The sequence below is a fragment of the Theropithecus gelada genome, chromosome 2, assembly GCF_003255815.1.
Source record: "Theropithecus gelada isolate Dixy chromosome 2, Tgel_1.0, whole genome shotgun sequence".
NCBI lineage: Eukaryota > Metazoa > Chordata > Mammalia > Primates > Cercopithecidae > Theropithecus > Theropithecus gelada.
This window is the reverse complement of record NC_037669.1, coordinates 69,883,941-69,896,797: the sequence shown is the minus strand read 5'-3', so window position 1 is coordinate 69,896,797 and position 12,857 is coordinate 69,883,941. Positions and strand designations below refer to the sequence as shown.

General features: G+C 37.5%; 1 protein-coding gene across 2 annotated transcripts in view; it reads right to left on the bottom strand.

The window, feature by feature from the left end:
• Positions 1–12,857, bottom strand: part of MDFIC2 (MyoD family inhibitor domain containing 2) — a 110,332-nt gene that overhangs the window by 35,941 nt on the left and 61,534 nt on the right. Inside the window, exon 3 of one of the 2 annotated variants that reach the window (XM_025377816.1) lies at positions 5,011–5,049. The exons of the other annotated variant lie outside the window; for it this stretch is intronic. Coding sequence (XP_025233601.1) covers positions 5,011–5,049 — 39 coding nt within the window. The remainder of the gene's footprint in view (positions 1–5,010; positions 5,050–12,857) is intronic. 2 annotated transcript variants of the gene reach the window in all.

Here is a 12,857-nt window from a genome sequence, read left to right as displayed (position 1 = left end):
AGTTTGAAGCCCTATGCTAGGCGTGGGGGTTCACACTTGTAATCTCAGCACTTTGGGAGGCCGAGGGAGGCGGATCGCTTGAGGCCAGAAGTTCAAGACCAGCCTGGCTAACATGGTGAAAACCAGTCTGTACTGAAAATACAAAAATTAGCTGGACCTGGTGGCATGCGCCTGTGATCTCAGCTACTTGGGAGGCTGAGGCACAAGAATCGCTTAAACCTGGGAGGCAGAGTTTGCAGTGAGCCGAGATCGTGCCACTGCATTCCAGCCTGGGCAACAGAGTCTCAGAGTTTGGGTGCTAAAAGTGAGGTCTCCCAAAACCCTGGTGTAGGAAAGAGTCATAGTTAAACTGCTCTGTAAAAGATACAAGCTGAAATCTGTGAAGTGGGTGGCACTGTTGATGTTTGAGGGAGATAGGAGTGCAGCAAGATGACAGGAGCAAGATTTCAGCGTGGAATAATGGTCAGTGACAATAAGCAAGTGACACAGTTCACATTACAGATATCTAATATCTCATTTTAAATCATATGCCACCTGGCATTTTGATGATAAAACTTCCCTTTTCATTGTTTGCTGTTTAAAACCTTTTTATTGATTTAAGATATATTACATACAACAATTGACAAGCCTTTAAAGCATAGCATTTGATGACTTTTGACATATATGTGCACCATGAAGCCAAATCAAAACAACAAACATTTCTATCACACCCTCCGCCAGAGTTTCTCTATGTCCTTTTATAATCCATCCATCCCTCCACTTCCTTTAGTAGGCAACCTCCAACCCATTCCTCTTACTATAGATTGACTCGACTTCTAAAATTTCATGTAAACTGAATCACTCAGTTTGTACCCTTTTTTGGTCAAGATTTCACAGAGCATAATTATTTTGAAAGTTATTCAGATTGTTGCATATCTGAACAATTTTTTAGCTGAGTAATATTCAGTTGCATGAATATACCTTAATTCAGTTTGTCTATCCACCCAATTGAAGGATATTTGTATTGTTTTCAGTCGTTGGCTGTTACAAATAAAGCTGCTATGAAAATTCCTGTGCAAGTTTTTGTGTGGATATTTCTCTTGGCTAAAATCCTAGGAGTAAAATGCTGAGTCATATGATAGATGTGTGCCTTCCCTATTGTTTTCTCATTTTTGACAAACTTTAATAAAAATCTGATACATTAAGAATAAAAAGACTGGAGTCATAGCTAATGAGACCTAGAAATATCTGAGTGGGATGTGGACAAGAACTTATAATGAATGACTTGGGTTTGGTTATGAGACAATTCCACTTTTCAAGTATTCTAGACACTTAAAGAGAGGGCTGGGTTGACACCTAAAAAATACATTTGTTTATTTATTAAGCTATTTATTCAACTCATGTTTATTGAACATCTACTATATGCTAGGCACTCTGATGAGGTTTGGGGATAAAAAGTAAACAGTACTGATAAAATTCCAGTGCTAGGCTAGGCACAGTGGCTCATGCCTGTAATCCTAGTACTTTGGGAGGCTGAGGTAGGTGGATTTCTTGAGCCCAGGAGTTTGAGACCAGCCTGGGCAACATAGAAGACCCCATCTCTACCAAAAATAGAAAAATCAGCCAGGCGTGGTGGCATGCACCTGTAGTCGTAGCTACTTGGGAGGCTGAGGTGGGAGGATCACTTGAGCTTGGGAAATCGAGGCTGCAGTGAACCATGATTGTGCCACTGTACTCCAGCCTGGGTGACAAAGTCAGACCCTGGCTCACAAAAAAAAAAAAAAAAAAAAAAAAAGTTTCTGGTGCTTAATAGAGCTATGGTCACAAGTAATAGGACACACGTACATCTATTTTGCAGCAATTTGAAATCTTTGTGATCTACTCACAGACCAGCTTTTCTATTTCATCTCTCACTTCTTCCTCACTTCCTTTGTTTTAAGCAAATTAATTTTTTAATTGGTGCTGCTTAAGTTGTCATCACATGGAATGCCTCCTCTTCTCCTCACTTATTCAAGTCTTGCCTGTCACTTCTGAAACCCTGCCTTGGACATCTTCAGCCTGAAGAAACCTCACAGTTTCCTGATTTTTTTGGTCTAGAGTGCAGTCTGGGCATCACAATTTTTAGCAACTGTGAAGATGATTCTAATGTGTAGCCAGGCTTGAGAACCTCTGTCCCAAAGAGATTTTATCAGCACAGTTTCCTACAATTGTACTTTGCTGCAGAATGTCTTTGTTCCTTTTTTTCCATCCTCTATCAGAGAAGAAGGGGCCCTCTGTCTTTTAAAGGTGAACCTTTGCATGAGGGGTTTACATCCCTGTCTCTTTTACCATCCACAGATGTGTCTTTATCAACCGTCATCCTCTTTCCTTGCATCTTCAGTCTTACTCTACTGATTGCTTCCTCCCTCTGGATGCATGCTTAGGTGAACCAGAGCCTATAAATCCTATGTGCACTATTTTTTTTCTATTGTCAAATTCCTCCAGGTAGCCCTTAATACATACTGTTTCATCACCCACTCACTCCTTAATCCCTCACAATTGGCTTCTGTCTTCCTGCAAATTAAACTGACCTTTCAAAGATCATGTGATAATACATGCTAGGGGCTTAATAAATGATTGTTGAATGAATGTTAAACACATGAATACATGGCTCTAATCACCAAATCAATGATCTTTAACCAGTTCCCATCCTTGACACATGGTCAGTCAGGCTCATGACTCTGTCCTTGTCTTCTTCAATGTAAAAACCTGGTTTTTCTCCTATTTTAGAGGTTTCTCTATGACCCCTTTGCTGGCCACTCTTGAATATGTTAGGTTGCACAATGTGTAAGGGTTCTGGTGGCAGACAAAGTTGGCATTCAAATCAGGTCATTGATAATTTATTGCTGTATGACTTAGAACAAATTGTCCCTCATCACTAAGCCTCATTTCTTTATCCATAGAAAGGAAATAATTATAGCATTGTTTCAAAGGCTGATGTGCTACTTAAATGCCATAGCAAAGACAATACATGCTCATTAAATGTGCATATTAGTGGTTCAATGGACGTAAGCTTCCCATGGGCAGTCACCATGCCATTTTTCCCACCATCGTGATTCTGTCTTCAAAACTTGCACAGGATTTGTCACAAGGTACTTGAAAAATATTAGTGGAGAATGAATGAGCAAATGCATTATTCTACTTCTCTTAATGAATAATCTTTCCCAAGACCTTGGATTTAGCTCTCTTCACTCTTTCCCTTGCTAATCTAACTTATTCCCTAATGACCTGTTGATCTTATTCATTCTTCAACTATCTCCTTCGCATAGATGACTGCTGAATCCAAACTAAAATCGACTTGGCCCCTTGTGATCTACAGATCCAAACGTGTTGTCTTTTAGACAGTTCCCAAAAGAACTTTCCCAAAGACATTACTTTGAGACCTTAAACTCCCAATACTTAAAAAAGAATGATTATCTCCCCTTAATCTGTATTATTCACTTATATATATTCACTTATTGTATATTTTATGTATTTTATTATACATATATATTTGGAATGGCCTCTAAAGAGTTCTACCTGCCTATTGTTTATTAGCCTTAAAATATTCCCACTTGCAACACGTTCTTCTTACTAATGTGTAAACCTTAATGTATTAGCAACCTCCACATTGCAACCAAAAATAATTATAATATTAATTTTTTAAAGTCCACACTCCTTTTGGGGCCTGTAAATTGACCCTTATTTTACTAGAAAACTTTTTTTTGGGGGCAGGGTCTTGCTCTGTCACCCAGGCTGGAGTGCAGTGGCACAATCATGGCTCACTGCAGTCTCGACCTCCTGGGTTCAAGCAATCCTCCTGCCTCTGCCTCCTAAGTAGCTGGGATCACAGGCGCATGCCACCATGCCTGGCTAATTAAAACATTTTTTGTAGGAATGGGGTCTCCGTATGTTGCCCAGGCTGGTCTCAAAGTCCTGGCCTCAAGTTGTCCTCCCTGCCTCAGCCTCCCAAGGTTAGGATTCCAGGTAACAGCCACCATGCCTAGCAGAAAACTTTTATTTATGTAAAAAATGTCTCTTTATTAAGCAAGTAACATGTAGGTAAGTTTCTATTGTGAAAAATCATAGCTTAAGCAACACAGATGTGTCAATGTCAAGGCAACATCTCCACTTCATTACTGCAGCTTGCCCCATTCTCACTGCTCTTTGACAAATTTATTTGGTTCCTATTATCAGTTTGGGATAAAGCTTTCCAGATCTTTTGCATACATTCACGAACATTTGCATATTTGATTTTTACTTAATGTAAATGGGGCCAAGCTGTATTTATTAATAGGAAGCTATATTTTTTCCCTTTGTTAGTGTATCCTGGAGGTGTGCTCATTTAGATCTTCCTCATCTAAAGAATTACTGCATCACATTCTCCAGTGTGGATACACCACAGCCTGGACAGACCTCTATTAACGAATGCTTAAACACTACCTTGCTATGTTTATTTCCCATCCTTCTCATATGTGTGATCTCTTAACCAAATAAAAAAGCACATTTCAAACTTTTCTATCTTGATCTCTTTGTGCATGCCATTCTTTTCCTATTCCTTTCAGTGAAACTTCTACTTATCCTCCAAAACTCACCTCAAATGTTAACTCCATGTGCTGTCTATCGTGTTATGCTAAAAGTGATGTCTTACACCTCTTACTCTTCTTCCTTAATCATTCAAGGACAGACACTAAGGATTTTATACTCCCACAGAGCTAAACCTAGTGTCCTACATACAGTAAACTTGGAATCCGTGTATTGCTTAAATAAGGAAATGATTGTTAACCTTTTCTTATCTAATATGTATACACACACAGATTATAAGCACCTCCAAGGTGAAACATACTCCAATAAGCTTTGAATAATGTGCATGTGTTATGATTTGTATGCTGGTGCCATGGCACCCATATTGTGGGCATGGACAAAGGCGGAGTATTTTTCCTTAAATATTGCACCGAAAGTGCCCCTTAGTCACTATAGGAAGCTACCACAAGGAAACGAGGATGAACTTACCAGGATCTCCAAGAGGATTTAGAATTGGTGTGGATAATCCTAAAAGAGAAGGGAAAAGAAACTAATTGAATGTTATCCTTTTTTTTTTTTTTTTTTTGCCTGTCCAGGATCCCTTTTTCAGGAAAGAGAACTCTACTTTACAGTGAAGAACCTATTCCTTACACCTTGAGTGGAATTGGCTTGCCCTCTCCTGCTCCTCATGCAGACTATATGATAGCCAGAGTCCTCTATCTCCTAGCCACAGCAGCTTGGTCTAGGATGGTTATGAGACTCACATAGTACCAATCCAGGTGTTCCCTGAGACTTGAAATTAGCATACTGGGAGTAACAGTTCTCTCCTTTCATGTAAGATGTAAACCCTATTTGGGCTTTGGATAGACACAAGCCATTTTTTCTGCAATGTGTAAAAAGTCTATCTGAGGCTGGGCATGGTGGCTCACACCCGTAATTCCAACATTTTGGGAAGGCTGAGGCAAGAGGATCATTTGAGCCCAGGAGTTCAAGAGTAGCCTGGCAACATGTAGAAATCATATCTCTACAAAAATAAATAAATAAATAAATAAATAAATAACCAGGTATGGTGATGCATGCCTGTGGTCTCAACTACTTGGAAAGCAGATGTAGGAGATCTATTAAGCCTGGGTGGTGAAGGCTGCAATGAGCCATGATCACACCACTGCACTCCAGCCTGGATGAGAGTGAGAACTTCTCTCAAAAAAGAAAAAAAAAAAGTCTATCTGAGAATAAACCCCAAAAAGGGGCCGAAGAAAAGAAGGTAAAGGCAGGGCACTTTAGCCACAGGGACAAATTCCAAATCTATTGTTTGGGTCTCCATATTTAGTTGCTCCTGAAGCTTGTCTCCATCTGGACATCCTAGATATGTGAGTCTACAAATTCCCTCTTTATCTAAACTGGTTAGGTTTCTATGACCTGTAATGGAAAGAGACTCACAGAATTGCATAGGAGGTTTAATTAATTTTATATATTTCTTCTGACTCTATTTTCTTCCCATCTCTTTTTAGAGGATGCATGCTGATTAAATTCTCTAAATCTAATTGTTTAATCTCTGCTTTCTAACTCCCAAAATATTCACAGAGTGGAAATGTTTAATTTTGTGAAGGTATGCCAAAAATGATCTACAAAAATGGCTTAAAATTGGAGGCTGAATCTTATGCTAAAATGAATGGAAAGGAATAAAGAAACTGAGATGTGGTTTCTGCTGAACTGGTCTTTCGTCAGTTCTATTCAATTTGCAATAGTGAGAAGTGGGGCTAGGAATTTATGTATGTTATGTTGGGTACCTACTCAGTTCAATGATGTCATGAAATTTACCTGTATCTTGTAGATATTGTTATCCTGATTTGAAAGATTGTTTTAAAAAAATCAAATGATTTTCAGAGTTTCATTCTTGCCCAAGGACTAGTCTTACCCTAGCTGTTAGGTAGAGAAATGCAAGATTAGACCCCAGCTGTCTGAGTGCTCAACGCTTCTCCACCATTCAGGATGTTATGCAATTAGGTTGGGTATCGACTGTGTTCCCAAAGAGAACATTTCCAACTTTAGTCAACTGTCTTGAAGTTCACGGTTTGATCATCATTGTTTTGGAGGAAAACAAAGCCAATCACTTTCTAGGGAGTACATTGCTATAAAGAGAGTATAAAATTTGAATTTGGAGACATAAATTCTAGTTTCATTTTCACTAAAGAGCTCTGTGATTCTGAAGTTTAACTTTTCTAGACCTCAGTTTCCTCCTCAGTCAAATAAAGGGAATGAGGGCCGATCATCTCCCAAGTCTGTTTCATCATTTTTCTCCTGGTAAGTGCTTTCCCAGCACCCTGTATTTTTCCTGTAGGAGATCATATTGTCCTACATTATGATTATATGCTAAATACTGTAATGTCTCGTTCAACTCAGTATTTCCCAATAGTGAGTCCAGTGTCTGGCAGATAGATCATCAGTGAACATTTGTTGAATAAATAAATGAGACAGTGAAGTCTATTTACTCTTGTGGACAAAATATTACTTTTGTGTGTGTGTATTCTTGTTCTTTCACTGACCAAAGGAGTAAGCTTTGAAATTGAAGAAAATACCTAATTTTCTAATTTTGCTGATGAGAAGTAAAAATAGGTTGATGATAGTTTTGAGTGCTTCAATGTTCAATACATCAGTATGGATTTTACACAGGACATTTCTTCAACTAGAAGCGCAAGATAAGCAAGGAGTTAATGCAAGTTTTAAAATAAGAGATGTATTTTAAAGTATAAAATGGTCATTTTAGATAACCATTGTATTTCAACTTTTAAGGCTTGGTAACAGGGCCATGCTGGTGAACTTTCTATGTGAACGAAGTTTCCTTCATCAGCTTTTCCTATATTATTTCATCTTGGGGGAAAAAAGCAGTAGCTAAGCCAGAAACATGCAGAATAACAACAAAAAAAGTCTGTGGCCAAAGCAACAGAATTACTTTTTAATCTCTCCACTTGTGTTTGTGAAGGAGAAGTGAGCTATGTGGCTTTTTGTCTTTGTTTAGACATTGGACAATAAAAATCATAAAAACATATATTTTTGACATACTATTTTTTGGTGTTCTTTGGAATTTGGACCCTAATTAAAAAATATGTGTTTCCTAGCCCTTCTTACTGTGAAAATCCTTGGCAATATAAACAGATGCACTGGTTGGCTTTTAATTCTGACACCAGACTGTCTGAAATAATAGCTCTAAGAAAGTGTGAATTCTTTCATTCCTGTAGCATCAATTATAAGTACTTAATTTCTTTATCTTCCTACTGTGCACTATAGTACCAATCTGGTTTATTTTTTACCTGGCTAAGCATGGTGCACTTCAGAACCCCCTAGTTTATTCTGCACGAGAAGACAGAAACAAGCCACAAGTTTGAGTTATTTTCATACTCTGGGGCACATCACTGTAATTTCATAATTAAGATATTAAGCGGTGTTCTGAAAATTTCAATAATATAGACCCATAAGATGACAGAATTAGGATACTTGATAAGCAGTTTGAAAACACTGAATATTTCTCATAAAAGTTGATTCATCATTTGATAAATGAGCCAAGTTAATAGCTTACTAGCTCATCTTGGCCTTTCATAGTCAAGGATATTCATTTTTTTGTATCCATCATTTTTTACACCTTGTAACCAATTTGCTGTCAGTGTTTTTAGCCTGTGATGTAACTGTGGTGACACTGACTTCTGTACATGGATGGGGTACCACAAATGACATATAGGCCGAAAAATTTATCAGTTCCTGGGAGTTGAGATATTTTGGAAGAATTGCTAGAACGGATCTTCATAAATATTGCCGTATTTCTACTTTAAAACTTCACTCTTTAGAGGTGTGTCTTTATATACTAGAGGCAAACATAAAATCAAAGAAAGGCAAATTATTGCTGGAATTCATGATAAACATAATGAACAACGTGCTATGCTTCTCCAATTGTTTTCTTTCAAAGTCTGTCTTTGTATATGCATTTGTATTTTGAGATGTTTTCAGCAGTCATTTTGATGCCTAACACTAAAGAAGTTTATATCTCATTTGCAAATATGATTAAAAGAATTATTAGGGCTAAAATGTAATGGGATATGTGGTAGGAATTGTTAAGCCCTTTATTTCTATTATCACACTTGAATCCCCATAACATTGCCAAAGCTATTGTTGTTAGTATTTTTCTCATTTTAGAGGTAAGGAAGTTGAAATTTAATGACACCAAGTACCTGACCCAAGTTCACAGAGTCAGGAAGTGGTAGAAGCAAGGGCTTTAAGCAAGTAGGGCCAGAGTGTTCAATCATGTCCTGCTGTTCCTAAACATTGTGGCTACTAAGGTACCTAATGGCTCACACACATGAGTCCATTTAATCCTTCCTAAAAACCATTAATGTTGAAAATATTATACCTATTTTACAAATGGAGAAACTGAAACTCTGATGAAGTAATTTGTTCAAGCTCACACAGTGTGTAAGTAGTAGAGATGGGCTTACAGCCAAGGTTTGCCTGATTCCAATAACCTGTGCTCAAAACTTTCATTCTAAACTGCATAATAACATTTGTTTAGGTCCTTAGAGTTTATTATCTTATCCTAGTAGGTGGCACCAACACAGTTCTTCTGTGTGCAATGGCTGACTGCACTATCTTTGATGCCAGAAAGACTAGAGACAATTTCCTCATAAGGGTAAGGGCCAATGATGTGTACTGCTATCGTGACATATGTATAATAGGGATGAAAAAGAGTCTTGGAGGATATGTATTTCTACGCGTAAAAGCAGAGGCTGGGGATTGGGCTTCTGGAGTATCTTTCCAACCTTTTTTATATGACACATCATTTCATTCATATGCCTACAATTAATCTCTCCTAAAATCAAGTTGGCTCTGATAACATCTCTTTGGAAATGGTGGGAAAAACACATAGTGACATCCTCTTGATCTTTTTGCAAAAACACAGCTACGATTTTGTCAGTTTTTAAACTTTTTTTCCGATTTGTAGAAAATTTGTTTTTGTGGAATTAGACAATTGAGAATATGAAATCTCAGTGGCGCACAGGTCCCATGACCATGCTTTGGGGCAATTACTTGGACAAGCGTGATAGCTTCTAAGTTGTTTCCTGTTGATCTTGGCCTCATTGCAATCCTTTCCAAAACTTCCCTCCTTCTCTGCTGCATTAGTAATGCAAAATGAAATTCATTGTGCCCATTATATCTGTTAAATGGTTTCCATTTTAACTTGAGAAAAATGTATTGACGTTCATGTGTTTGGCATGAAAAATGTGTATATCTATCGAAGATAGCAACTTGTCTGTTGGAATTACAGTGCATTATGTATAATGCTGCTTTTAGCTGTGCATGTACATTTCCTGGAATCTTATTGTGTCAGAGCTTGGAAAGTTTACACAAGCATTGGTAATCTAATTTTTGTCTGGTGGGTGGCTGTGGAAATATGGAGTATTTGAAAAAGCAAATGTCTTGGCCATCTGTGCCAGGGAGGGGTTTGGTGGCAGGGGTGTCTAGGCAGGTGGGTAAAAAACAACCATCAAAAAAAGGCTTTAAAAATTGCCCCAGGCCTAACCTAAATACTAATTTCCCAAGAGCAGAACGATATAACCGTTTTGTGACATGGTTTTTAGCACATTTCTGGTTATTCTTTTTAGGAGTTCTAATTGTAAGGTTGAGGAATCTGTTTTATCTTTCTCCTGCCTCTTAACGATAATCCTTCTCTAGACTATATTGTTTCCTGTGCCTTTTGTCTTCTGCAGACAAGAGTGTTTGGCTCATGAACATCTTGTTAAGGTCTGTTGAGGATTAGGGGCTGTGACACAATTTTCTTGCTGAGTCTTTTTATTGGGGATTTTTCAGCTGGTTTGTCTTGGAGGCCTTTGAAATGTCTTCTATCAAGCAATAATTTTCATTTTTCTTTGTTTTCCTTAAAATTGGGGTTGTATTTGGCTCAACTGTTCCTGGGGTCTAGGTAATGAATTGTATTATTTAATAGGCCAGTGTGAAATGCTGTGTGCAGCAGCTGCACTGCTCTCTGTCTTTCAGAGCTGCTTAAATCCCACTCACTGTGCTGCTGCTGAACTGTGATGTAGTTTTCATTTTTTGGCTTTAAGTGTATTTCAGCCACACATCTAAAGCAAGGTTTCTTAATTTCTGCACTATCGTCATTTTGGACTGGAGAATTCTTTGTCGTGGGGGGCTGTGCTACGCATTCTGGGTTGGGTGGCAGCGTCCCTGGCCTCTGCCCACTTGATGTCAGCAGCAGCTTCTCCAATGTCTCCAGGTATTCCTAATGTCCCCTGGGGACTGAAATCACCCTCAGTTGGGCATCACTGATCTAAAGCAAGGCTGAAAGACAAGGTTGGCATGATGTAAAGGAATTTCCATAAAAAGCACTGAACTCAAGCAATACAATGACAATTCTGAGAGAGCTTTGTGTCTTGGAGGACACGTGGAGGAACTGTATCACACATCCCTGGAGAAAATACTGTAATAATTGTCTATAGTTTCCTAGACTGAGTAACAGAGGAGGTAAGGGTCACCTTTTAACTGCTTTGCTTCTGATCTGCTAATTATCTCCTCACCCTGTGATGCCTTTCATCTCCCCTCTACGCAACTTGACTCACATATGGAAGATTCTAATTCTTCACAGACTTTCCACCTTAACTACTTTCCTAGCCTAACCTCCCTGCTCTTCGGTTTCCCCCACTGTTTTTCTTTGGCTCAAATGGGAACAAGGTGCCCATTATTTCTTTAATCCACTTCACCACCTAATAATTGCTGAGGACCAATTTTAACAAGATGCTTCCTTACTCTGTAATGCACTCCAGTAAGGAACTAATGTTTACCATGATGCGTATTCTCTGTTCCAACTGAAAAGCTGAAACGCTGCCGACCACTGCAGTGTAGACTTTTTCATGTTTAACATTTTCTCAATGCCTCTTTGACTGAGTTACATCTATTATATTTAATGGCAGTCTTATGGGCCTGTCAAAAGGGCATTCTATTTGCTACCGAAATATCAATTAAAATAACATGTAAATGAACGAAGTAATCAAATGCATCTGATGATAATATCAAGATTATTTTTAATTTTTTAATGCTGTGAAAGCTGTGGAGTAGACTAACAAATCTATTTGATCAATACATGGGATGTAAAAAGAAGAAGAGACAAGATTGACTGATGAATAAAATGAAACTGACACAAACAGGCTGACAGCCAGCTGTAAGTCTCTTTAGGGCAAATGCAATTAACTTAGAATAATAGACTCAAATTTGATGGTTAGAAATGCATTTTTATTAACAATCACAGGCTGAATCATTATGCTCTTATGAATAAAATGGTACTTATATTTTGTGCATGTGTGTGCACGCATATATAAATACATACACATATGTCTCTATGTATATATCCATGCCTCTCACGTTCCTATGTGCTCTGCTTACAATTTGGGTGGAAAAGTTGATTTTTAGAATAATGTACTTTAAAAAGGAAATTCATTCATAAATTGTCTTCAGGACTATAAATTCTGAATATTCCCCCAAATTATATATATAAAAATCATACTACTTATCTGGTGCTATTAGACATAAAGCCAGTGAGCCCTGGTCCCAGAACTGCTGGTCCTTAGGGGATTTGGAATTGCAATCAGGGATTTACAGATTTCATTTTGAAGAGGAGAAGTCATTACTAGAAACCTAAGCTCATTTCCTCTCCTTTAATAGCTATTTTAAATCATTCATTTAGAAAATACATTAACTATTTAGGGTGCTTGCAATGCGTTTCTCTTGGCGTTAAGTCTGCATTTTTAAAAGATTTTTTTTTCTAAAATTATTTCAAAAGAAGATGAGAATTAGAAAAAAACCAAATGAAATTTTGGTGATATAAAATTACTTTTGGATAGCATTTTCCTCTCTCATTGCCTAAGAGAAAACAACTTAAAACTTTAACAAAATATTAGACTATTAACAAACTCTTAATGTTTTAATACTATATAGAGTTAAGAAGTACATGATTCTTGGAAAATCACAAACTTGAATTTGAAAATGATTAAGAAATAGCATATGGTCGATGGCCTCTTTAAATGAATTTGTTAATAACTTAAATAGAAAGCAGTTTTAATTCTGTACTACTTACTTAATATTGATGCCAACCTTAACTGGTAACTGGGTAATAAAGGGAAACGAGATTATAGTAAAAAATAAGTAACTTTAATTTCTACAAAGAATTCAGAATATGGATTCTTGCATAACATTTTTGCACACTGCTTTGTGTGTGTGTGTGTGTGTGTGTGTATATATATTTGAATATATATATATATTTGAATATATATATATAT